Source organism: Leptonotus elevatus, chromosome 5 (genome assembly GCF_054856555.1).
Source record: "Leptonotus elevatus isolate MCC_2025b chromosome 5, RoL_Lele_1.0, whole genome shotgun sequence".
In the NCBI taxonomy this organism is placed as follows: domain Eukaryota; kingdom Metazoa; phylum Chordata; class Actinopteri; order Syngnathiformes; family Syngnathidae; genus Leptonotus; species Leptonotus elevatus.
In genome coordinates, this window is record NC_141243.1 from 23,092,249 (window position 1) to 23,119,938 (window position 27,690).

A 27,690-nucleotide genomic window follows, 5' to 3' on the forward strand; every position below is an offset into this window, starting at 1 on the left:
TGCTGAGTTTGTGTATTTTACATTTGGCATATTGTTAGACTACTAAGCGGTCCTTGCGTGCGTTGTTAACGTCAGGCTAAGGGGGGGTCCTCGTGTCAGTATTTACAAAAGGAGTCACGGTAGTTACAACTGCGCACTGCGTTCGTAGCACTGTATGTTTTTCTTTGCTACCACTGGCACTGTTGTCTTTCTTTGGGCCCTTGGCAAAGAAAATTGTTGTGGAAAAATCAAAATGCACTCGTGAATATGGAGCACCTCCGGGAGTATTCACGATCTGACTGGAAATGAGCAGTTCATCGTCTCAACTACCGCAACGTGAGCATTCGACTTTGCTCAGCTTCACTCGGCTACGCGTTTTCAAGGTACGTTCGGCTTAGCTTGCTTTGCTTGGGTGTTTAAACTCCGAAAATGAGTTCAAACTTTGAGGCATTTTTTACTCTGATTTTTTGGTTGAAGTCCGAATTGTACGAGTTCCGAGAAGTTCAAACTCCGAGGTTCCACTGTATTACAATTAGTTTGTAAACTGATATTATAAAATGCAATAGGGCAAATAGTGGAGTGTATCCCATTACAATAGTAATGGAACAGCAGCCAAATCCCACATAGAGAACCAAAACAAGTGCAATCCATAATAAAAATTACCATTACCATTTAAAGCACTTACGTAGAGTGGAGACAATCAATGTGATGATGTTCAAAATTTGGACCTTGATACAGAGCTGAAAGTGGAAGAAACCATTTTTGCTTCTAAAAATGTATTAAATATTTACCACAGTGTGATGAAGAGAAACGTTGATGCGCGTCTCCTTTATTTGTTTATTAAGTTAGTCAGTTATTTGTTTTTATAACTAGCATTACAGCCCATGTCAAATGTAATTTTTTGTATATTTGCAGGCCGCAAAAAAAGAAGAAGAATATATGGATTATATAACGTCACACTTGCCTCTGTTGTTAGATTATCAGGTGTTTTTATTTAATAATGATAACAATTGAATATGGTAGAAAAAGTGACAGTGTTTTCTCAGACTTAATGCAATCTTTTAATGCCCACCCCCTAATAATTTTGCTCAATAATTAGGCATGTGCAAATTTGTCTTAATTAACATTACAACTTGTTGTAAATATGTAACCTTATGCTAGTAAAGGCTCCCATTTTCTCCTTTTTATTTACTTTTTTTTTTCTCAGTGTGGCCCTCGTTGGTCTCAAGTGGTCTAAACAAGAAAAAGTCAAAATTGACTAATTTTTCGAAGCATAATACGCAAATCTTCACTTTGGCCGGAGTTTTTAGAAAACTTCGTTTGTAATGAAAAAAATCCCCACGGACGTGTGGATGACAGGGCAAGTTGCATTCTATTTTTTCACCATTAGATGGCACTAAATTCTACACACTTTCTCTTAAATGAAATCGTTTCACACAAACACGGTCTCCCAGGCGGGAAAGCGAACCCATGCCAACCTGCATTGTAGGCAAGTGACGGTACCACTCTGCCACCTGGAGGTCTCTTAAATGAAATAGTGCCACTTACTAGTTAACTTCCTCTACCTTTTTGATGTTGATATTCCTTGGAATGACTGTTAGTAAAGTATTTGAAGAAAATATCTCACAAATGCATACAAACCTGGTAGACCTTTGAAGTAGTTAGAACCCTAGTAGTACCTGATCTTGTATATATTGAAATGTGAAACTATTGTGATACAGGCAGCAACTAATTGGCAGCTTGACAGATCTCCAAGAAACTAGAAGAAATTTGGATTTTTTTTAAAATTGACTTGTACTTTAATGCTATTTAGATATTACTAATGAAATGTGCTTAATTTCCATTGCACTAGAACTATCTATAAACCAAGAGCTCCACTTAGAGGAGTCAAAAATCACTACACCACACTTGTTCCCAATCCTTTGAAGTCTATACAGTAAGTAAGTGATTGCAGCCAAACACATACAGCACCCTAAAATCTAAAAGCAACAGAAAACGTGACACCACAAGTTGTAGTAATCTTTTTTTTTTTTCGTTAATTCCACCGCGCATGTTCACATTATAACATATTTGCTCCGCCATTTTTACCAAATCCTGGTGCAAGATAACAATCAGATATGTTTACACTTGAACCTGAGAGGGACTCCATTAACAGAGGTGGAGTCTGTTTTGTTGCTGTTTCTACATTGAACAGTGAAGACAGCTGATCCACTGAGTTACACAGAACCATTTGTTGTTCAATAAATCAGGACCATAACTTTAAAATTAAGCAGAGAATACATTTACATTAAGAAACAAAAAATACAACATAGACAAAATTCAAATACAACTGCTTGCACTGGCAATTAAAGGGATCAATTGTTTTGACAAAATAAAAGACATATAAAATGCCACACTTGAGCTAGCTCCATGTAAATAAAAAAATACAGTATTTTGGAGTACTGAGTCCTTTACAGTCCGTTTAGCTTCTTTGTGCCTCCGACTGCACCGCAGTAGAGAACCTGCAGACAAAATTACTGTTCCAAGGAAAAGCTGGGTCTTTCCCTCCTGGTGTCTGCCGTTAGACCTTAGGCGGAGGTACGGGCCTTAGTGCCTAGGGAGACAAGAAGGAAAATATCGTCAAACACATAATGAAATGATAAAAACCTTTATTATTATTATTATTATTATTATTTCTTTCCCACTCTCCCATCATATATGATCCAGTGTCATGTCAAAGACTGTTACTGAGCCGCCACTATAAACTTGTATGCTGTTTTTGCAGTGCTGCTACGATTATTTCGCCAGTGATGACGTAATTGTCGCAGCTCGATGACGACGCATTGTCGCAGATTGATGACGTATGCGCCAATTCTCGCGCAAACAGTCAGTCTGTCAATTACAGCGCCACTTCAGACTTGACATAGTCATTACAGCCGTTAAACATCCTTAGCGTCTTCTTTAGGACATACGCAAGTCTTAAAATGCTTCTGTGTGTACGAGATTTGTTTGAGGAACGAAGCCGGCTTTGCTTCCGTCTGGGCGGGGCCTGAGTGCGCGTCAAGGTTTGTGTGACATCACTTGATGTATTAGGTGAAGGTATGAAAAGAAAGTGTTACCTGCCGGGCTCCAATGTAGGTGTGGCTTGCGGGATTTGGTCTGTTTGCAGCTGTTGGAGGTGGAGGAGGGGCTCCTTTGGGTTTTGGCCTCCCAGCCTCCAATTAAGCACAGAATATTTGAGCTCATCATGAATTGTGACATAGCATGGCCTATGATCATTTATGACATAGTATACTGTATTGTTACCTGTGGCACTCGTGTGGGTGGATGGGAAACTGGCGCTTTGTTAAGACGGACAGCAGAGCTCTCCACTGCTGGCTCCTTCCTTACTTTGTGTGCACTGTCATATAAGATATATATAGTATTTTATCTTGTTGGCTCCACAGAGTTTGCAGTGACATTTCCAAGCTGTGTTCTTTGATGGTTACTTACGTTGGTAACATGGGGCTCTGTCGTCTTTTCCAGACGACGCCCACGATGGCAGCAATAATCCCCAGAAGCACTAATGAAATTGTCACTGCGATGGCAGCAGTCGCTCCTGCACAGGCAGAAAAAAATGATGACTCGCAGATGCATCAATGCACGCTTGACACGAATTTTCTCAGCGCTTCCAATACAGGTGGACCATGTTTTTCCAATAAATAACTGTACGTACCAGTGGAAAGAGAGCTGAATGCGTCGTCCTTGGAACCGCAGGAAGGAGGCAACCAGCCAGGCTCGCACTGACACTCACTTCTGTGATTACACACCTGACAAGTTGAAAGGACAAGCGCATCATAAAAAAACGAAATATCAATGTTGTCGACACTGCAAGAAATAGGAGTGCAGCGGAAGACATCTGGCCCTAATGTATCACATCGGGCAATATTGAAATTCTATCTGTCTGTCCGTCTATCTGTCTGTGTCTGTCTATCCATCCATCCATCTTGGCTAATAGGTCCAAAGATTATGATTTATTTATGGTTAGTGACAGTCAGAACAAGCAAACGCTCCGCCACTAGATGGCGCTAGAGGAAGCTTGAGGGACAAGAAGACATGTAACTGGCACCGCCTTGAACTGTAGCCACATTCCTAGTCCGTAAACAATCTTTCATTTCTGTAGCACAACACCCAAAGCTGCAACAGAGTGATATACATAACATAAATGGCGGGAAAGAAAATAGTAATACAATCATAAATAACTGAATACAACATTTTTCTCTTTTTAAAATATTCAATGCTCCCTTTACTTTAGAAAGAGGGGCAAAATTGAAGCGTCTAGGGACTGATTGGAGGGTGCTAGGATCATCGACACTGAAATTGTAATCTCATGATCATATCAACTCAATGCAGCTCAACTTCTGGTTAACATGTCATGGATGTGTTTAAAAAAAAATCTAATGGAGCTAATTCCAGTAGCAAATGTCACTTTTAGTTGTTGTGCAGCATCACAGTTAAGACAAACTGTTACTGTTGCACACATCCTTTATTTCCCCAAAAGATCGGCAACTGTTAATGTCGCAATTTCCTTAAATGCAAACATTGAAGCTGCTGATGTTTTTATTTTAATGCCGCTGTTTACAGCAACTGTACACCTCTAGTGATTCTACTATAAATCACTGCTTTTCAATTATTTTCTGTTATGGGACAAGGAACAAGAAAACATTTCGGGTTCCACCACCGCCAGCCCCCCGCCCCCAACCCCCCGTCAAAGCCGCGACTATAAATAATATCATTTGTCTTAGAAATTGTTATAGGTAAACCACTGCATAACATTGTATCATTAAAGAAAAAATAAATATAGATCAAATTACAACAAAGAATAACATTAACTTTATTTTGTCTGCAACAAAATAACAAAAAAGATTTGAAGTGCATCAATTTGCCTGAAATGAGAAAAGAAAATGAGAACGTCACTGCAACCTACTGTTGTGAATGTGCAAATGCATTTTAATCGAGTACGGCAAAAAAAAAAAAATGGAAGCATGCTCCTCAGGGTCACGCTGGCATGGCAACCCCACTATTTGAGAAGGACCACTATAAACCAATGTGGCTTCAGCATTTTAATGGACCACATGAGGCAACCATCATTACCATGTGGTCTATGATAAAAACGACTTTGACACACTTGTCCTCAATGTATAATTAAAGTACTTACCGCATGGCCAGGACATTTTGCAGAGCAGTTGATGTTTCTGTAAGCAACTGGAAGACTCACACATTCATTCTTACTGCACACCTGAAAAAAACGCGACTATCATGTTAGAAGTTGAACTTGTTAACTTCGACAATTCACTACACTCAAAAAGAAAAAAGACCTTTCCGTCACCACATTTGGTCCCGGTGTCCACCTGGCCGTAGTCTTTGGTGTAGTCTGCAAAGAAAGCTGCTTTGCATTCCCCAAAACGCACCATGCGACCATATTTTGGGTTGTCGTTTCCATTGTGACAGAAGAGCTTCCCACAAAAGACGTCTCTGCAACCAGCGCACAACGTTTTACAAAACGTACGCGAGACACAAATACGCTTGCTCAATTCGATTCTGCGGACGTCTCACTCTTGCTGGCAGGGGATGTGTTGATCTTTTGAGGGACGTTTGCAGAAGGCGTAGTAAGTTCCTCTGGTGTTCTGGTTGTAGCAGTAAGGACCGGCCTCAATAGCACCTGATGACGTTGACATTTTATGTCTACATTCCCGAGTGCTGATGAAATCCTTAAAAGTAACATTAAAACTCACTTGCTCCATACAATTTGATGCACTGGTCTGATCTTTTTGGACACTGGCCATTATGACAAAAGCCAGAACCGCCATCGCACGGAAAGCCGTTTACATTGAACACATCCTCAGGACAGGTGGCGCTGTCTCCATCACAGAATTCAGCTAGGTCGCACTCATCCTGCTTCTGCCGACACTCGTGGGATCGCGGAAGTACCTGCAAAGACAACAGGACCGATTGCTCTTTGACCAGGACATTTTTATTTTCCAAGAGAAGGTTAATAATTCCCTTATTACGAAGCATTTGGCCCTTTAGGCCGTTAAAATACAATAACTGGTGAGTGTTTTGTTTTTACTGTGACTTATTTGGCCTATGACTGGCTGACATCAGTGTCCAGGGGTTAGCACGCTTCTTTCCCACGACCCTAATGAGAACAAGCCATATATACAGCTGTGCTTGAAAGTAAACTTATGAGCACAACCGTAAATGCACAAAAGTTAAATGTTGCTTAATGACACAAAAATGCTATCAACCATCATCAAAATTCACATGCACATCTCTACTTATGTCCACTTCAGGCTCTGAAAATATTAAAACAATTGCCACAGTATTTTGGATTTTATAGACATGAAGCCTTTTTCTCACTTTTTCTGTGTGTAAACTTTCGAGGTTAATGAAAACATCATTTGCTTCGGATGTTCACATTAAACAGTTCTAACAGCGATACAGTTTCACCGTTTACCTTAAATACAAAAACATACAATATTTAAAACAGAAAGAAAGGTTACATATAATTAGCGGTGTTATAAAAAATTGATTCGGCAATATATCGCGATATTACAGCGCACAATTCTCGAATCGATTAGATATGCGGCCGAATCGATTTTTAAACATCCATTTTTTATGGGAATATTCAACAAAACGTCTTACTTAGGGTTAGGATTCACACATTAAGCATAGAAGAATGTTATATTAATGGAACATTAAGCCTTAATAGTTTATTTCAGTGCTGTTCAAACATGAAACAGACTGCAACCAGTTTGTTAAATGCAGTGGCTCAGTTACAAGCCAGAATTTTCAAATATATACATTTTCATACATATCTTACAGTGTACATGTACAAGTTTACTGATTAGTATTTTCTAAATTTGGGGAAACCCCCCCCCCAAAAAAACGGGATTAATCGGTATCGAATCGAATCGTGACCTATAAATCGTGATACGAATTGAATCGCCAGGTACTAGGCAATTTTTACCCAATGCACGGGAATATTGTGGGAATAATGAAATATTACCAATGTAAAAACAAACATTATACCTTTTGAGTTATGGGGCAAAGTCAAAGGTACAGTGCGTAGAACTTGTTGATTTTTCAATGTTCATTCATTAAAAAAAACATTATTAATTTCAATAATACACAATAAAATATGTTCTATATATACATTTTTTATATAATCGTAGGTCTAGTAATTCGTGTCACACCTGACAGGAGGCTGACATGTTTCACCGCAAACGTTATGCTATGGATAACTGAAGGAGAAAAACTTGCAAACTAAGGCCCAGTCCCAATACTCGCACTTCCACCCTTGTGTCCCTCAATTGCACGTTCCTCGTTGATGGGTGCGAGTGTGTCGGGTGTTCTAGTTCTACGAAGTGTGCTGTCGCCCAGAGAAGGGAAGTAACAAAGTACAAATACTTCGTTATTCTACTTGAGTAGTTTTTTCAGTACCTTGTACTTTTCTGAGTACTTATTTTTTAGTCTGCTTTTTACTTGTATTGTTACATTTTAGCATGAGTATCTGTACTTTTTACCCAGTACATTTTCAAAACAAGGTAGTTACTTTTGTTTTTAAATGCATGAAAACGATTAAAATACTTGACCTGGAAGGAAAAGCAGCCGTCAATGTCTCCTGGCTCCGCCAATCATATGAAGCGTTACACACGGTCCCTTACATCCCAGCTTGTGGTTGTCTCTACGACAGGCTATCACATGACGTGCAAATTGGCTAGATTAGAACAACCCGTGAAAATGAGGGCAATGTGCGCTGCCGCTTCAGAAGAAAATTTGAATTTGAAAAGAAGAAGGCTGCAGACTGCCAGTCAACAATACAAAAGAAGGTTTAATCGTGTCAGCGCGGAGTGGACCAGCAACATGAGCGAGTGATCTCAACATTGTGGATTTGACGCAGGGCAAATCGACTGAATGACGACATATGCAAATCTTTGCTCTATTAGCTAATATATTTCAAATTGACGTCCGATAAAAGATTATTTTTACTTCGACTCGGCAAATTTCAGAGCCTGTACTATTTTACTTTTACTTGAGTAATTATTTGAGTGAGTACTTTTACTTTTACCAAAGTTGGTTTTCTACACAAGTAATTGTACTTTTACTCGAGTAGAGAATGCCAATACTTTTCCCATCTCTGCTGTCGCCCCCACTACGCCCCCGCTCCCTTTGAACCCTTGTTCCACACTTCGGCTAAGTGTATTACCGAGAATCCATTGTGGAGTTGACCAAAAAAGTAGGAAATGGTGGCGTTCGATGATAATTCCTGAGCCCGTTTTTACTTTAGTGCAACTTTACTGCAGTTTTGATATAATTTTAAGCAGCAAAATAGCTTAAACAACAAACGCTGCCGCAATGTTTGATGACGCAATCGAACACAGTGGTGCAAGTCGATGACGTCACATGCACTGTCCAAATTCTACAATTTCCACACGCTTGTAAAACTGCGCTCTCGAACACTATTTGCACCTCTATTAAGTGCACGCTTCATTGAGCAGCTTAGTGTGGAGTGTGGTTTATTGAGACAGGGCCGTAGTAATTGGTGGGAGGTTTGTGAAATGTGGTTTCTCTGAGGCACCTTAGCGCGTGTGCTTTAAAATACATGTGCTTTGAACTTAGGCTGCTGCATTTTGTTAGTTCACCACCAGATGGCACTAAATTCTTCACACTGTCGCTTTAATTAAAATGAATATATTCTAATCAGTGATAAACATGAACATGTTTATTGTATGTGCTGACTTATACAATTTTAAATATCATTACCCTGTTACATTAAAATGTATGGCAGAGTATTAGGGTCACGTATAAATATATTTTTTAGAGGGCGAGGGCAATATTCCAAGAAAAAAACTCACAAATTTGCGAGTTTCTAAAGTGGCAAATTTGCCACTTTATAAAGTGGCAGATTTGCGAGAACAAAAACTCTGAAACTTATGAGAAATACACGTAGTATACTAGTCGGATGTTTGTGCCGATACTTTTCGGTCAGGTTTTCAAATAAGGAGATAGTAATGGCTTTAACCATATCATGTTAAGCATTCACAAATTAAAAAGTTGGGTACAGCCAGCGACAAAGACGCCTCGCTTTGCGAAGGTCCACACCCTGAGGATCAAGCATTTAAGTTAATTTGTTAAAATAAATATTTACGTGTACATTTATGTTTCCAGAATTATTATTTACACATTCATACATTTTGGTATTTTTTTGTACAAGTAGCTAAGTTGATGTGTTGAATCTGCTGCTCTCCGTCATTCACTTGCATTTACCTACAATATGCTAGCTTCTGATTGGTTAGTGTTTAGTCAGCTGATAGTGTTGTCGCTCTAGCTGTCGTGTATGACGAGGAAAGTTTAAATTAAGAATGACTCTGTCTCCATCCTGCCTTATCATTTTATAAAACACTGTCCCATTAACCACCAACTAATCCTCACATTAGACTATAGCTACGCTACGTGTATTTCTCATACGTTTCTGAGTTTTTTTCTCGCAAATCTGCCACTTTATAAAGTGGCAAATTTCCGAGTTTTTTACTAGAATATTGCCCCCACTCTCTAAAAATAAATAAATAAATATATATATATATATATATATATATATATATATATATATATATATATATATATATATATATATATACCTGGCCCTAATACAACGCTGTCAAAATGTGTACTGTTCAGGATAATCATAAAAAAAAAAAAAACTTCTGATTTTCTAATTAGTTTACAATCTAAAGACAGCAGCTAGCCAACCTCCTTCTGTTCCTGCTGTTTCAGATACAGTTAGTGCAAACATATGCTAGTACATCCGTTCCGAATAAGCGCATTTTGTATGGATATTATATTGGGTGATAGCTAAACAACTGACTTTTGGCCTGTGAGAGTTTCATACTGTTTTTATTGTAGCCCACAAGATGGCTGCACCTCGGGTTGCCATCCGTCCATTTCCCCCAGAATTGTTCTCTATTTTTACCAGCTGTCATGGGGGGGAAAAAATCTCTCCTCGGACATGATTTGTCCCATTTTTTCAAGAAGAATGGCAAAAGATAATTTGATTTCCTTAATTCTGTGGTCTAAAAATGTCCCCTGCGCTACTGTGAAACACTTTTTACCGAGCGTGCCACCGGCGGCACATTTCCGTAGGTGCACTTTGGATTACCATAACTCTGGCACCATTTGTGCTATATGAAAAATTCCAATGGTGTCTGAAAACTAAGCCCTTGTGCTTTACAGAAAAAGTACTGTCATTACGGTAATTTCAGTCCTCCTCTCACGGAAGCCAGGGAAGTCGGTGAATCACGACGACAGAGTGTAGAGAAGAACAGCGGGATTTTCAGACATCAATTAGAACAAAACAACAAGAAGGTAGCCTATATACTGTACATCGACACTTGTATCACATGGTGGCTTTTTATAGAACCGCACGTACGTAAGTGTGGGTGAGGTTTTTCTAGAATAGTACAATACACGTTGCCACGTCGTGTTTGTACCTTATTGGGTTTTAGAGTGTATGCCTTGTTTGTAGTTTACAGTGTGTGTGACGAGCTGAATAATGAACTTTACACTAAGTTCAGACATACATTGCATTACAGTCTCTTTCTGTGTCTCTGTGGGGAAAAAAATCTCAACTTTTATATGCATTTGAACAAAAAGTGTCACGTCCAAATTAATTTGTACCTTTCTCCTCAAAAATCATTACAAAAGCCTTTATTGGATTGATCAACTTTTTGCATGACTCGGCTGATATTTTTTGCCCATTCATCTTTAGCAATCTTTAGCAACTTCTTGTCATCACCCTGATCTTTAGTTTCCACCACAGATTTTTAACTGAATTCAAGTCTGGACTGTCTGGGCCACTGCAAAACGCGAACCATATCTTAACATTTATGCTGTGTGTTTTGGGATTTTGTCATGCTAAAATGTCCACATATTCAAAATTTGCCGGGGGGTATGAATAATTTCAAGCTTGACCGTTAAGTGCCCGATCTTGGTCAGACGTCCCTTCTTTTTTTCACAAATCCAAGGTAGCAACCCTAGCTGCACCACATCATAAAATGGACTTGCGTTGTACAACTACAACTTTGCTCACCTTGCAGTCGTCGCAGCATTCCCCTCCAGCACACTGGGATCCCTCACTAAGGGTGCAAGTGGTAGCATTACAGCATGTATTGGTGCACTCCTGTAGAAAGAGTCGTTACACTTATTATAGGACCAAAGGTACTGATCATACATAATCAACATACGCAATGGCAATAAATGCTTTTTCATGGTGGTCTTCCTTTTCTACTTTCAGCTGATAACAAAGCTGAAAGCTTATCAGACAAGGTATAACGAGCAAATACGAACACGTTCACAGCTTGCCATAAATTCCACTGGAATGTGCAGATAGCAATAAATTTTCTTCAAACATCATGCACCAACATTCCAAAAGGGACCCATGTGGAAAACCACGGCAATTTTTCTTACAAGTTTTACAACCAAAGTGTAAAAAAATTTTTTTATAAAAAAATGTATTGATTGATTTGTTTATTGAACATATAAACATATAAACAAGTAGCAGAAAAAAAATATTTTTTTTTTGTAAACTCACACAAGCATCATCAGTCACAGTTTACATGTTCAAAAGGGAGTAGGAAGAAGTAAAAAAATTATCTAGTCCTACTCCTTATTCATTCTGTATTGACTTGTATTCCAATAAAATAAAAATGTATAAACCTGGTCATGTTGTACAGTGCGTACATTTGTCAGCAACATACTGTATGTACATGAAATTCATAGGCGTTTACCATAATACATTTATGAATCATATCCTCATACTCATATATACAATTTTCATTACACTCATACCGATTCATCCAAAGAAATTACAGCATATGCACAATTTTAACAGCTCATGTCTGATTTAAGTAGTTTTTTTTTAAACTTTGCTTTTAAACAATTTTTTGTGACTGACATCTTTTCAGGTCAGTTCCAAAATTATTCCACAATTTAACACCTTTTACAGAAACACATCTTTGCTTAATATTTGTTGTTGTTTTTGTTGTTGTTTTTTGTAGACACTTGTGCCCCTTATGTTATGTTAAGGACTCTCTCTCATTTAAAACAGCTTCTGAATACTGTGGCTGAGTAGATTGTTGTGTACTTTATACATTTGTGCTATTTTAATTTCAAGTCGTAGAATTTCATTGTATTTGATTTAATAAATAGAGAATGAGTTGGTTCTGTATATTTTGATCCATTTATAATTCTTATGGCTCTTTTTTGCAGTTTGAAAACAGGATCGGTATTTGTTTTAGATGCGTTTCCCCAGATTTCCACACAATAGGTCAGATATGGTAATACTAATAAACAGTATAATGTGTATAATGTTTCTTATTCAGGACATCCTTAGTTTTAGAGAGTCCCCTTATAATTTTTGACATTTTCCTTTTGACATTATCTATGGGTGACTTCCAACATAATTTTTCATCAATAACTACTCCAAGAAATGTATTTTCATACACTCTTTCTATTTCAATTTAATTTACCATAATTTTTACCTGTTGTGTGGTTTGTCTTGTACCAAAAACTATCAACTTTGTTTTATTTAAGTTTAATAAATAAATATACAATGGCTCAAAATTGTTACTAAGAGGGAAAAATCCATTTTGACTATAACACAATTGGAAAGGAAATAAAATAATCAACGCTTATGGTTGTAATTTACAGTGGCATTGAATTACAACAGTGCTACTTCATTTAGCCATGATACATCTCACATTACAGTAACTGTAATAATAAACCAGCAACAGCCATTGACTCTTATTATCATTTGGAAATGTGTTTGTTCATGTCAGACTCCTGATGGTGCCTTCGGGCAAAACCCCAAACCAAACTCTCAGACAAGGGAAGCAATGTGCTCCACCTTATTTTATGAAAACAATATCCCTGCCGCAGATTTCAACACTGTTGCAAAGTTCCCCACAGAGCAACTGTCCACAGATGTTGTTCTAGAAACCTAGACATGTGGGACAAATGTACCATTCAAAGGGTGGATTTACACTATGTGGTTCAAGTGACACAATTGTGAGTTTTTGCTCTCTAGTGACAACATTTGGATGTGAGTCATAGAAGTGTAAAGAGAAAATAAATCCTCAGGATCAGTCCTCTGGAAAATGTGGATACAAATCCACTCACAACAGATATCGGATGCAACATTCACCGTTTCTCATGCACTGAATAAAGCAAATGCCGCAGCTGATTGTCTTGTCAGCTTGTATTATCATATCAGATATGTGATATCGAAATCCAAAATAGAGTAGGCATTTGTTTCAAATTGGGCACTTGGATATGCCACGCAGATTCAAATTAAGTGACAAAAAGATAGGAAGAGACAAGTTTTGCCCTCTTTCAAGTCCAGTGTGCGCATTTACCTTTTCCGTACCACAGTCGCACTGCTCTCCTTTCTCTACAAAACCGTTTCCACAGACAGAAGGCGCCACCAGGCTCATGTAGTCGGGCTTGTCCAGCATACAGCTCGGGCTGCGGCCGCTCAAATATTTCTCATAGTCTCTGCTGCTGCAGCTACTGAAAGCACGAGGGGTGTCCCAGCTGGTGGAGTAGAGGGCAAAGATTGCATTAATCACATGTCCATTTGTCCCGCAGCAATGCCTTGGACATTGGATGTGATGCAGCCAATCAAACACACTAACAAGCTGGATTTTTCCAAACAAATCCCATCATTGAATGTTTCAGTGTGTTTAAACTAAGCAGCACAGTGAAGCGTGTGGATAGCACAGATGCATCCTGGTCAGGGGTTCAAAAAGCATCTTGGACATCTGCGTGGGTTTTGCATGTTCTCCATGTATTGTGTTTTCTCTGGGTACACTTACTACGTCCCACATTCCAAATGGCAGGTTAATTTCACAATCTAAACGTGACTGGATGATTGTTGGTGTATGTACAATTGTACAATTCACCCAAACGATAAGCAGTAGAAAATGGATGGATGTTTAAGCAACAAACTGCAGGAAATGCTGACCTTGTTAGGTAATGAGGCCCGGGCTCTATTACGGGCCATTCAGTCAGTCCCTTTACAATCAGAGCTTGGTTGGCATTGGCAAGCCAACCGTAATTTCAGCTTGTTTGCAGTGGACACCGGACTCTGTCAAGGCTTCCCCTTTGTCACCTTCATTACTTTTGTGAACTGAATTTATAGGCACCGCCACAGTGTGCAAGCATTTCAGTTTTCAGTTCTAAAAGTCACATCTATGCTATTTCTGCTATCAGTTTAAAATATGTCAAGCATACAATTACATGGTTAAAGTGTCAAAGTGCCAAATTTAGCACAACAAACATAAACTACATATTAAATACAAAAATAATAACAACAGCTACATAAAAACATGATACGTGTTTGATTTGTTAAAGCATATTTTTGTTTCAGTTTTTATTTAAAGTTGATGATGGTGGGGCTTTCTCTTATTAGGTCCACATTGAGCAGACTTTTATAAATATTTTATTTTGTCCACAAGTAATTTGTTAACGGTAGAGCTGTCAAAATTATTCAATTAATCAACAAGTAATTTATTAACAAATTAATTGACAGCTATTTTAATGATTGAGTAATCGTTTGGAGCCAATTTTTTTTATGTTTAAAACGAATCCTCTGATTTCAGCATATCAACAGTAATTGTTGACTGATTTCTGTTGTCCTTCATGAAAGAAGATATATCTTATATTCTGTGTTGAATCAAAATAAGACATTTGCAAACATCTGTTTTTATTTTGGAAAACAATGAAAAAAAAATTAATCTCCATCCATCCATCCATCATCTACCGCTTATCCGTGGTCGGGTCGCGGGGGCAGCAGCTTTAGCAGGGAAGCCCAGACTTCCCTCTCCCCAGCCACTTCAGCCAGCTCCTCCGACGGGATGCCAGGCCAGCCGAGAGACATAGTCTCTCCAGCGTGTCCTGGGTCGTCCCCGTTGCCTCCCGCCGGTGGGACATGCCCGGAACACCTCTCCAGGGAGATGCCCGAGCCACCTTAACTGGTTCCTCTCAACGCGGAGGAGTAGCGGCTCGACACTGAGTCCCTCACGAATGACCAAGCTTCTCACCCAGATACCCTGCAGAAGAGACTCATTTTGGCCGCTTGTATCCGGGATCTTGTTCTTTCGGTCACGACCCACAGCTCGTGACCATAGGTGAGGGTAGGAACGTAGATCGACCGGTAAATCGAGAGCTTTGCCTTTTGGCTCAGCTCCTTCTTTACTACAACGGACCGATACAGAGTCTGCATCACTGCAGACGCTGCACCGATCCGCCTGTCAATCTCCCGCTCCAACTTACCCTAACTCGTGAACAAAACCCCAAGATACTTGAACTCCTCCACTTGGGGCAGGATCTCATCCCCGACCCGGAAAGGGCACTCCACCCTTTTCCGACTGAGGACTAAAGCCCCACAACATCCAGAGCCCTTAGAAACTCCGGGCGGATCTCATCCACCCCGGGGGCCCTGCCACCGAGGAACTTTCCAACCACCTCAGTGACCTCGACCCCAGAGATAGGGGAGCCTACCTCAGAGTCCCCAGACCCTTCTTCCTCAAAGGAAAACGTGTCGGTGGAATTGAGGAGGTTTTCAAAGTATTCTCCCCACCGATTCACGACGTCCCGAGTCGAGGTCAACAGCACCCCATCTCCACTATACACAGTGTTAATAGTGCACTGCTTTCCCCTTCCGAGATGCCGGATGGAGGACCAGAATTTCTTCGAATTCGTCCGGGAGTCGTTTTCCATGGCCTCACCGAACTCCTCCCATGTCCGAGTTTTTGCCTCAACGACCACCGAAGCTGCATTCCGCTTGGCCAGCCAGTACCTGTCAACAGCCTCCGGAGTCCCACAGGCCAAAAAGGCCCAATACGACTCCTTCTTTAGCTTGACGGCATCCCTTACCGCTGGTGTCCACCAGTGGGTTCAAGGCGGAGGGAGGCTACCCTCTTGTTCACCGGGGTAAACCCCAACGTACAGGCGCCTAGCCGGGGGGCAATGAGTATGCCCACACCTGCTATGCGCCTCTCACTGTGGGCAACTCCAGAGTAGAAGAGAGTCCAGCCCCTCTCGAGAGGATTGGTACCAGAACCCAAGCTGTGTGTGGAGGCGAGTCCAACTATATCTAGTTGGAACTTCTCAGCCTCGCACACCAGCTCGGGCTCCTTCCCTGCCAGAAAGGTGACATTCCATGTCCCCAGAGCTAGCTTCAGTAGCTGGGGGTTGGACCGCCAAGGCCCCTGCCTTTGGCTGCCACCCAACTCAGTGCGCACACGACCCCTTTGGCCCCTCCCACCGGTGGTGAGCCCATGGGAAGGGGGACCCACGTTGCCTTTTTGGGCTGTGCCCGGCCGGGCTTTATGGGTATAGGCCCGGCCACCAGACGCTCGCCTTTGAGCCCCACCTCCAGGCCTGACTCCAGATGGGGGCCCCGGTGACACGCGTCCAGGCAAGGGAAACCACGATCCAAAATTTTCATTCATCATAGGGGTCTTTTGAGCCATGCTTTGTCTGGTCCCTCACCTCGGACCTGTTTGCCATGGGAGACCCTACCAGGGGCATGAAGCCCCAGACAACATAGCTCCTGGGCTCATTGGGACACGCAAACCCCTCCACCACGATAAGGTGATGACTCACGGATGAGACAAACGCCTCAAATTAATCTATTTTAAGAATATTTGATAGTGACAGCACTAGTTAACAATGGATCTCCCAATCGCCTCAGGTGCCTGACCTAGTGTCCCACTATCTGCAAATGATAGGCTGTAATGTAAATTAGGTGAATGTACAATATATGTTACGTGTACATATTTTTCAGTTAGTACAGTCAGTGATTGTGTGTTTAATGCAAGTGATGGAGGAATGTGAAGTTTCATGCCTGATAGGAACTAGATAACGTGTATTTTGACATAACATGTTACTTCACTGGCATACCCAACATTCAACTGTGGAGTGAGCCGGGATTTCCTTACCTGAGGGCCGCAGCCATAATGCAGCTATCACCAGAACAGAAACAAGCACTGGAGTCGTCATGATTCATGCCAAGATTATGGCCCATCTCATGGGCCAGTGTGGCCCCCACAGCAATGGCCCGATTATTGTGGTCCTGTCAGACACAGGCGTCAATCTCCTCAATAAGCAACATCAGTCATCTTACTCAATCTGCCTTGTTCTCCTTTATTTTGACCACTGGGACATTATTGTGTATGTTTTAAGTTTTAAGATCATGTTTTGCAATTCATGAGAAATATCCACTTCCCTTTACAAAACTTTTTGTACAAAAACAAGTGTGGGAGTTTTGTTTAAATGTTTCATGCCAAATCATGTTTTTTTAATAGTTTAGACTGTACATACCTTCTTAGCTTTAATACATTTAAAGAAACTAAGAATGCAGCTATTCCCAAAATTCAATATTCAAATTGCCCTTAGAATTCCTCATAAAACAACGAATTTGCAGAAATAACATGTTGTTACAAGCTGTTGTTTCAAAGACAAGAAGGTGTCACGTGAGGTGTGGAATTTGGACCCAAATGCAGACAGGTCACGGGAGTAGGGAAATAGTCTTTAAAACAAAAAAAACAAAAATGCAACAGTAAAAACAGAAAGTAGGACGGGATCCAGATGGCCTCGAAGAAAACACTTGACGGAGAAATCTTGAGTAACAGCCTGGAGTGGGCTGGATGCACAACTCAAAAGTACAAAGTAGAAGAGGTTTGGGAAACCTCAACGTGCTGAGAGAACCTCGGCTAAAAGACCTTGACGAACTGACAAAAGTGTAATTGAGTAACTCGCTAGCGCAGGGGTCCCCAACTAAATTGGCGAGAGGTCCACTAACCCGATCAGCCCAATTGACCGGGGTCCGGACACCCAACCACAATAATTTCATTTACTGCTCTTTTATTCATATGTAAACAAGTAAATTAATTGACAAAACTTAAATTTCTTAAATAATTTAATGTCTTTTTTGTCTATTGTTCAAATGTTTTTTTCATTAATTTCTTTTTTGTGTGCAAATGTTCAATTGTTAAATCTTTCAAGGAAGAGTCCCCATCACTAATTATGAATACAACAATTTTCACATTATTTCCTTTCTCTTTCAGCATTTCCTTTATGGCCAAATATATGTCCTCTCCTCTCGTATGTGTTTTCAAAGCTGTGATACGCAAAATGTCCTCTATAAATGTTTTAATCTCCTCATGATAGAATCGGACTTACACCAAAAGCTGAGGATGGCCACTTACATCAGTTGATTGATTCATCCACAACTAGCGAAATACACCGGGCACTTTGGATGGCGCTGTCCATCTGAGAATGCACATCCTCCGATACAGATACACGGGGCTTGTAGCGCTCGACGCCGGTAAAATTAAAGCATACGCCTCAGTCCATTCACTTTTCAGTGTCTACTTTTCTGACTTTTGACAACGCCATACTTCATCACGTTTGTTGTGAGAAAGCGTGCACCCCGAGAAACAAACAAGTTTGTGACCTTACCGGCTCAAGCATAGCTGCCCTCTCACGCAGCTATTCAAAAATCGTCTATAGGTAAAACTGAATATATTTCCCATATTCTTGGAGGTCCGTATGAAAGGGTCTCCTGATTGCAATCCATCAGTTGGGGACCCCTGCGCTATACGACAGAATAAAGGCCTATATGGATAGACAAACTAAGAGTGACTAATAGTATAGCAACAGACTAAGGGACCCAGCCAGTGTATAGCAACTACAAAATCCTCATCATCATAATGGACAACATAATACAAGACCGAAACAATTCAATGACACAACCCAAAACACAGTAACATAGGGAAAATTCCTGATTTATTGTTGGCAAAAAAAAATTCTCATGAGTATGTTTGTGCCAGTTGTGAACATGGAAGCATTGTTTCTACAGAAAACTGTTTTTTCTTTTTTGTTGTCTTGATTGTATTTTGAACAAGGTTTTAACGAGTATTTTGTCAATATTAGTCATTCTCTGGCATCCAGTACCAAGAAGTGTGATGTGAATCCATGCATTAAAAAAAAAAAAAAAAGTACTTTTCCCACCCTTTTGGGTTTTAATCGCCCAAGTGTAAAGGAAATATATGAAATAAAAAACTTGATGGTATTAAAAAAATTATCATCAGAGAAACCTGTTGTTGAAAGGCTTACCTGCACTACCCCGACTGAATGACCTGAACAGAGAGTCCCAATGTACGCCAGTCCCACCGTTGCTCCCTCAAAGTCAATCCCGCTGGAACGCAAACGCAAACATATGTTGAATAGAAGGTAGGATTTCCGACAATCCTTGTATGTCCTGTATTAGCTCAATAAAGTCACCTCACTTCACTGTTAGATGTTACATTTGTGAAAACTAGAATTGAGTGTGAGTGAGGCACAGGTCTATAGGAACACTTCTGCTTTGGGGACAAATTAAATCAGTTTCAGAATCAACATACATGCGAGCAAGAAGTCAAGCTAGAACACAATAAAATGGATAGATGTTATTGCTGGTCAGTAAGTGTGACACATAAGGTCTTTTGCACATGATTTGTCCTGACTCAGTATGTGTAATTCTTCAAACTCATAAAATCGCTGGCCTAAGTTGCAGCAATTGTGCTAATAGAAACCATTCATACCTGATAAGATGTGCATTGTCATGTTTTTTTCTCTTGACCAGCACAGAATTTCTCCATGTCATGAAAGCATTTAGATTCGCTCCCGCTGGAGGAGTGATGGTGATCAAGTCACCGTTGGACCAGATCTCCAGACCAACAAGAGCAATGAAGGTCCTCATGGGCTTGTAGACCTTCACACGACAACAAGGTCAAATCACCAAAATCATTAAATACACTTGGTCGTACAAGTTAAAATCAAAATAAGACTAATGCTTTACTCCCACAATCGGGAAATTTGCAACAATTTATAAATCCTAAGGTTCTCTATTGAAAAACATGTCACTGAAACCACAGAGGCCAATGCAATATATACAGTTGGCCATTGTTTGAATTTGCATTGACTCACCATGTTGACAAAGTTGACAACTTCAAATATCCTCTTTCTCAGCGCTGTTTGATCCCGTTTCATCTTCTCATACTGAAACCATTTAAGAGCAGGCACATGCGTTTGATCAGCAAAAAATACTGGGAAGATTACCTTTTGGAATCAATCGACAACTTGATAATTACTCAACTAGATATTTGACGAATTACAATCTTGATTATCTGCGTCCTAATGTATTCTGGGGACGGGAATTAATAAACTTCGGCTTCATCCCGTCAGCCCGTTTTCTTTTCGGGTGTAATTGTATGGGAAAATTGAATGTTGTAAATTGCCACAATGATTGTCCGAAAGGAAAAATGAACAAATAAAAACAAAAACAAAACACTCCTCCCATTAACATAATGCATTTCCTAACCCCTTACCCTAACCCCAACCATCACAAATGATTGTCTAAACCCAACCCTTACCCTAACCCCAACCATAACCCAATTCAAACCTAAACTCTAAAACCAAGTCTTGACCCTCAAAAAGAGGTCTAAACTTGTGGGGCCCACCAAAATGGCCCCACAAAGACAAGTGGGCCCCACAAGTTTGTAAAATCCCAGAATATAGGCCCCACAATGTAACAAATGTAAAAACGCCACAACACACACACACGGTGTCCCAAACACACTTGAAATAATTGTAAACTAGGTATTTATTATTATTTGTTTTATTTTCAACATGTAAAAGAATTCACCGTCTGTTCTCAAACTGATGTCCGTTCACTGCCGACAACACGGAGAGATGTAATAGCACACATAATAAAACAATTCCGTTGGTATGTGCGTGCATTCACGTTCAGTGACTGTTGCAGGTCTCATTGTGAAGACTTTGTCTTTTAGGTCTCCACATAAAAAGAAGTCTCATGGTGTGAGGTCTGGTGAACGTGGAGGGTTGTTTCATGATGTGTGCTATTCAATGGCTATGCGTTGTCAGCAGTGTCTGGGCCAGAACGGACATCACTTTGAAAACAATACAATGATGTTTGTAAATTATTTTACATATTGAAAATAAAATAAATTATAAAAGCACATAGTTAGAATTATTTTTACAATTTTTATTTATAATTTTTATTTATTTATTTATTTTTTAATTTATTTACTTGTATTTATGTATTCATTTTATTTAAAGTGTGTATACATTTAGTTGCTTCCAAGTATTCATGGTGAGTGACATTGTACATAGTCCTACCTCACGGTTATCAGCAACAAGGAAGAGCTCAATGTATTTCTGTTGCTGAACAATAGATATACCCTGAAACACAATGAGATACAATAAGAAATACAATCCAAAATACATATACAAATACAATTTAAAAACAAGTCCAAATAGCATTCTATATGTGCTGTTATGAACACACAGAATTTGAATTTGATCTCAGTTACAGTAACTCCTTTCCTGTGTTCGAAAGGTTGGGTTCGAGTAGACAATTATGTTTGTCTTGTGAATTTTACACACCGCGGCGTCAGAGCCCACGGTATCTTATGCATGTAAATGTCATGGAAGTGTTTGTCGAACCGCTGATCTGGAGCGACTGCGGCTTGTTGGGGGTTCGAAATCTGTGCTCCATGTGGTGTTTGTGACACCGCACACTGCGGGTGTGTAGTCCTCCTCGTTGAACTTCATCACGGCATGATCCCCCTCGTCATCACCAGTGAGGGGCTCAATCAAGTACTTCTGGGCTGATGTCCTGAAATAACCCCTAAAATAAAAAATTAAATAAAAGTGTTGCCGTATATAATGGTCATTCCCAAACCTGGCTAATTATGAACGTGCACTATGGGAAAAGTCACAAGAATGGTAAAAAATTTGTGGAAAACCGTTTTTGTAAAGGCCCTTACCGAAGTCCGTCACAAGTGCTGATGCTAACCGCTGAGTCACTTTCATTTACAATCTTCCCATGATAGTAGCAGTGATCCTGGTAAAGACGTGACCATGAATTGATTTACGCTTTGCAGTCTGCACCAATCCCATGCAACAACTGCCGAATAGCCAACAAGCCGACAAATGTGGAAGACTTACAATATCCTTTGGTGAAGTGGTGACTTGTGTCCCATCTTCTTGGTAAAAAGTCTCTGTGTAGTCTCGAGCGAGCAAGTCACTGATGATGAAAATAAAAGCATATGATGTTAGCAGTCATACATTACTAGTCACACTATTTGGTGCTAAATCATGAAAGCAGCACGAGTATTGTGGTTAAAAAAAAGAAGAAGCCCTAAATAGCCTTAAGAGCATAGATACGAGACAACATAAAAAGGATATGAAACACCTCACTCAAGCTGTGAGGGCAGCCTACAATCAGGAAGTTTTACAGACAGCCCCTGAAACTCGTCCTTCGGCATTAAGATTCAACCACATTTGCTAAATAAATGCCACGTTAAACCTTAGCCACCTTCTTTGCAAAAATGAGCGCTTACTTGTTGTTTTGTAAATGCATTTCAACATGTCTTCCTCCTACCGTCATTGCATACTTAATGGTCTCGGGCCTGAGGTTCTGCAAAGGGGGGGAAAAAAACAAGATTGCCTCCATCAAAAAAAAAAAGAAAAGAAAAAAAAGAATACAATAAGCTTTATTCAACTCCATCCATGTCATCTGATTTACAAAAATGTGCAAAACGCCACCAGTATCTTAATCTATTGCATTTGAATAAGTCAACTGACAAGTAATATAATCTGTAATGTCATTGCAACTTGAAACAACACGTTTAATAGAAAGTTTTGCATGATACTTTGCATGTGTTTGCTCACCCCGGTGTCTCGTCTTCTGACAGAGTGAAGTCTGACAGGTCGAACGAGCTCGTAGTCCTTTCCCCCCTCAAAGACAGGAGCATGGCTATCTGTTGAAGTACAACACTTATTTTTGCTTTGTGATGACAATAATGGGGGGTGGGGAAGAATTGACCACCTTTAATTTTAGAGCTTGCAATCAGATTCTTTTTTTTAATATTCATCCATTTAAAAAAACACGTTTAATTTAAATAATATGCCTAAAAAATGTTTTATCCCATCAAGGTACATTTAAAAAAATATATAATCGTAGGTCTTGTAATCACTAATTATATTACAAAGCACCACATCTTACAGGAGCTTGACATGTTTCGCCGCCATCTTTCTGCTACGGATACCTGACGGAGTAAAACTTATTGCGAAGTGTGGTTGTTCCGAGGCATTGTCGTGCACGTGCTTGCATTCTTCATTTCTTTTAGTTCACCCCTAGATTGCAAAAGTGTATGCACACGGTCTCTTTTGTGTTTATTTGTGTGTGTATTTGTTTCTGCCTATTGGTGAAAACACAGATTCCACAAGTTTGTGGGGGTCTATTCTTTATCACTACAATATTTTTATAACACTGCTAAGTTTTTCCACGGCAATTGGGTGATGGATGATGCGATATGTTTGTACTAGGAAGAACTATACATAAGCAATGTGACAATTATGAAAAGTTAGAGCGACGTTTGCAACTTTTGGTTGTCTTTTTTATGACAATGAGGAGTTATGGTGTTGGCATTGTACCATTCACAATAATAATGTGAATGTATAGTAATTGAATGAAAAGTGCACTATGTGTAGATTTGCTTTTTGGGGAAAAAGAGTAGCTAGAGAAAGATGCAGCCAGCATCAAAATATGTTCAGATTAGAAATTAATCTGTAACCGACATGGAACAAAGCTTTTTCTTTTTTTTAAATGTGAAAAAAAGCCAACCTTGCAGTTTAATGTGAAAAGGTTTAGTGAAGGAAAAGACAGACATCCATCTTTTTTATTGGCAGGCTACTTCCTGGCTTGTGGAGGGTTACACAGAGACAGCAAGTGACAATATAATTCTGCTACTTGGACAGTTCCATTACATTGATACCCAAGTGACTCAAAAGGCCAGAAATGTATTAATCTAGCTGCACCTTTATCCAGATTGTCACCAATGTTGTGAAAAGAATTCTATACTGTATAGACCACAGTGTTTGACTTTATTGTGAAAATGGAAATCCTATACAGTGTTCCCTCGCTATAACGCGGTTCACTTTTCGTGGTCTTGCTATTTCACAGATTTTTTTAGTGCAATTTTGCATGTTGGTTTTTTTTAACAGTAATGCACCCATTTTATAAAAAAATATGAAGGTTTGACCATTGTGAATGTTTAAACAAGAGAGAAATGTGAGAAAATGTAAAGGCTTCGATGAGAAAAGTGTACAAACTGTGTGGTGGGGATGTTAGAGCATTAAAATGTTTATAATAAATGTAAAACATAAAGCTAACTACTTCGCGGATTTCATTTATTGCGGGTATTTTTTGGAACCTAACCCCAGCGGAAAATGAGGGAACACTGTACCCTAAAAAAAATACTGTGCATGTTATTTACATTTTAAACAGGTTTGTTAAGCTACAAATAATACAATGTTTTGTCCCCAGTTATCACACACACAAAAAGGGTGCAGGCTGGGTAGTTAGGTAGGTTGCTAGGTTAATAGATAATTACTTTGAATAGTAAACATTCATGACATGAAAATGTAGCCACACTTCAAACAAACTGCTTAAAACAAAACACACTTAAAACAAAATTTTTGCTATTAAGTGTAAAGTTCATCTGAAATTAATTATCATGACGATGATGATTATTATAGCTTGATCACTCTATTTTCCTCAAGACAACGCTGAAATAAGCTGTCATCGGGTGTCATCTTTTATGCAATGTGCTGATATTATTATACAATTTCATGACACTCAGAGGTTTCAAGACAATATTTTTAGGAAGTGCATGACACATTTCAGAAAGGTCAAAGAACTTCACACAACCAGAAGAGAGTCCTTCCAGGCTTATTTATTAATTAGCCTGCGCACAATTGAGGTAACAGTATACAGTGACTTACCTGATATCTTGAGTGAGGTGTTTAGGATGACGATCCAGATTAGAAGTTGTCGTGTCATTGTAACAAGCGGTAAGTGAGCAGATAGTCGCACGCCCGACCAAATTTTGTTCTCTCCACCTGCATGTTGTGTTGCTGCTTCCCTGAGGCCACACCTTCATCCGCTGACTGGGACCTGTGACAGCTTACTTCCTCGTTGACATCAAATACTCTAAGCACACACGACTGGCCTGAGCACGCCCCTGCTATGCTTCAGGAATGCAGGAAGAGCGCCGCTCTTTAGTGACATGGCCTACATATTGTGTGATAGAAACCCTAAATAGAAACAAATTCATTCAAGTGTGAGGTTTTAAAATGAAACGTTATTAAATTCCCCTACCTTGTCGATAATGAGACGCTTCTCTTTTTTGGTAATGAAGCCCATAAAACCGCAGACAGCCTAATTCTGCATTGTGTGACTAACTCAGCAGCATCAGTCACTGCGCTTACGCCATCGAGTAATTTCCACTTATAGCCTCTGCACGTCATCGATTTGACAAGTTCCACTGAATAAAGTCATTTTGAGAGAGTTCTGTATTGATGCTCCTTCTCGCACCCACTACATGCATGCTTGCAGTGTCTGTAGAAGAAAGGCGACAGAAGACAATACGGCCAATGTGTCTTGGAAGAATCTGAACATTGGCTCAGTGTTAGTGGAGCATGTTGCTGGCGCAGAGTGCTGCTTTTATTTGGATCCAATCGCTTCACAATGATGATTCTACCTACTGTCAGATTTTTGTTGCGGTGTTTTGGTTGTTTTTCTGTACGACTGCCAGACAGACACAGGCATTTAACAGTGCCGTATATTTGCACAGTAAACATTTGGCTCGGCGACTGCCCAGACGACGCGACGACAAATAAAAGAACTTCAAAGGTCTAAAGAAAGCAACATCACTGAAGACTGCAGTTTTGTGATATTTTAGGGTGGTTTTATTGGGGTTTTTCCAGCTTCATGCATATTTACACAATCATAAAACACAGAGATTTATTGACGTACATTCATACCACGATGTTGAGGACATGACCTGACGAAACAATGATGCTGCTGTCATGGAGAAACCACATTGTGCTCTGATAAAAAGTCACAATCCTGCAGATTTGATGCTGCTGGTTTGGCTTGTATTCAGTCACCATGGGTTTAGGGCTACCTGGAAATGAAAATGATGGGCACATGCTGCGATGATGCTACAGGTAACTTCGCAAACGTCGCAAAGAGAAATTCATAACGTCTAACTTCAGTTCCTTAATATTTGGAGTGTTTTGCATTGGTTTGAACTGAGTGGGTCCGTTGTGAGTTATGAAGCTAAATATACAATCCCATGTCATCATATCCATTTTTTTCCCCATTTTGTTATATGCATGAAATAGGTCAAAATGAGTCTGAGACATGGTTTAAGTTTAATATCTATGCAGTTTGTCGTAGATAACAGAGATGCGTTAGCCTTCATTCAGAGTTGGAAGGGTTGCTTTTAAAATGTATTTCGTTACAGTTACAAGTTACCTGCTAAAAAAATGTAGTTAGTAACGTAATCCAAGTACCATAATATTAAAGTAATGTAACGATTACTTTGGATTACTTTTGGGTTACTCCAATACTGAGTATGCTCATGAAGACACAATAAAAATAAATATCACCACAATATACAGTATATTATAATAGGTTAATTGATTGAAGATCATATGCTGTTTTCCAACTGTCACTGAATGCAACCACACCTCACAGTTTAGACAGACAGACGGACAAACGGAGGGAGGGATGGACGGAGGGACGGACGGGCGGACGGACGGACGGACGGACGGATGGATAGACAGATAGATAGATAGATAGATAGATAGATAGATAGATAGATAGATAGATAGATAGATAGATAGAGTAATCCAATGAGGTAAAGTAAAGCTTTGCTTGCGTTTATGCTTTTGAAAGCAACATTCCTCATGGTAGCTCATTTCACCCACATGCACGCACTACCCACTAAACATCCGACGTCCACTGGACCTCCAGATCCTGTCCGAATCGCGTCGGCCGGTCGAGGACCGCATTTCTACGTCCACATGACCGCCAAAATAGGTTGAGATATGGGCGCCCAACCATGGCCTAATATGGACGTTGATATGACGTTCCATACTCACCATTGCGCATACAAAAATAAGTACTGTATGTACGTCGACATTCTTTTTTAAACTTATGCCTATGTATATTTTTTTCTTGTGTTTTTATTTATTTATTTTTATTAATAAAAACCCTATATATGAATTTATATTTTATTGTTTTTTTTTTCTTGAGTTTTAATAACCTGACAATAGCCAGATTGATATTGTGATTCACAGGACTTCTCACAAATACCGTGAGAATTCATCTTGCAGAGTTAAAAAGTTTCGGCTTTGACGAATGTGGCCAGAAATTCACTCCACCTGCGTAGTTCCATAGTCATCAGAGGACGCGACCTTAATTGCTGATCAATCTGTTCATGGTAAGTCACATTTAAGTTGCTCCTTTTGTTGTATTAAGATATTTTCTGATAGCCACATGTATACTTTTCGTTTCGTTTTCGAAAAAAAATAACTTTCTGTTTTGTGAATGTGAAGAAGTCTGCCTTGTGTTCAAACTACATGCAATACAGATAGATAACTTCTGTCTTTCAACATTCTCAGATGCTATTAATTCCCCAAAGTAACGAAGCAACAGAGAACGCAATTTGGAAACATGTTGGGGAACACCTTATGCATGCACCATGAGCGGTG

At 39.7% G+C, this 27,690-nt stretch overlaps 1 protein-coding gene and 1 long non-coding RNA gene across 2 annotated transcripts; one reads left to right on the forward strand and one right to left on the reverse strand.

Moving 5' to 3' along the window:
• Positions 1–115: 115 nt before the first annotated feature.
• Positions 116–27,690, forward strand: LOC147174388 (uncharacterized). Its single transcript, XR_015094939.1, has 3 exons — positions 116–362; positions 27,277–27,419; positions 27,601–27,690. It is a non-coding gene; the product is annotated as an uncharacterized LOC147174388 (long non-coding RNA).
• Positions 1,976–25,394, reverse strand: adam28 (ADAM metallopeptidase domain 28). The gene is made up of 23 exons (XM_086077236.1): positions 25,289–25,394; positions 24,913–25,224; positions 22,798–22,886; positions 22,467–22,543; positions 22,072–22,150; positions 21,891–21,967; positions 21,568–21,751; positions 21,241–21,303; positions 20,029–20,100; positions 19,644–19,813; positions 19,177–19,258; positions 16,998–17,131; positions 13,410–13,587; positions 11,087–11,176; positions 5,733–5,928; positions 5,554–5,659; positions 5,316–5,472; positions 5,156–5,236; positions 3,674–3,767; positions 3,451–3,556; positions 3,265–3,358; positions 3,078–3,173; positions 1,976–2,572 (listed from the first exon to the last, which is right to left on the reverse strand). The coding sequence occupies exons 2-23, from the start codon at positions 24,968–24,970 to the stop codon at positions 2,540–2,542; spliced, it is 2,316 nt and encodes a 771-aa protein (XP_085933362.1). The 5' UTR covers positions 24,971–25,224; positions 25,289–25,394; the 3' UTR covers positions 1,976–2,539.

Coding starts and splice junctions, on each gene's coding strand:
- adam28 (XM_086077236.1), bottom strand. CDS start 24,970: ATGACACGACAACTTCTAATCTGGATCGTCATCCTAAACACCTCACTC. Junction 22,151..22,466: donor ATGCATTTACAAAACAACAA/GTAAGCGCTCAT, acceptor TTTCATCATCAG/TGACTTGCTCGCTCGAGACT. Junction 19,259..19,643: donor GACAATGCACATCTTATCAG/GTATGAATGGTT, acceptor TTTGCGTTCCAG/CGGGATTGACTTTGAGGGAG.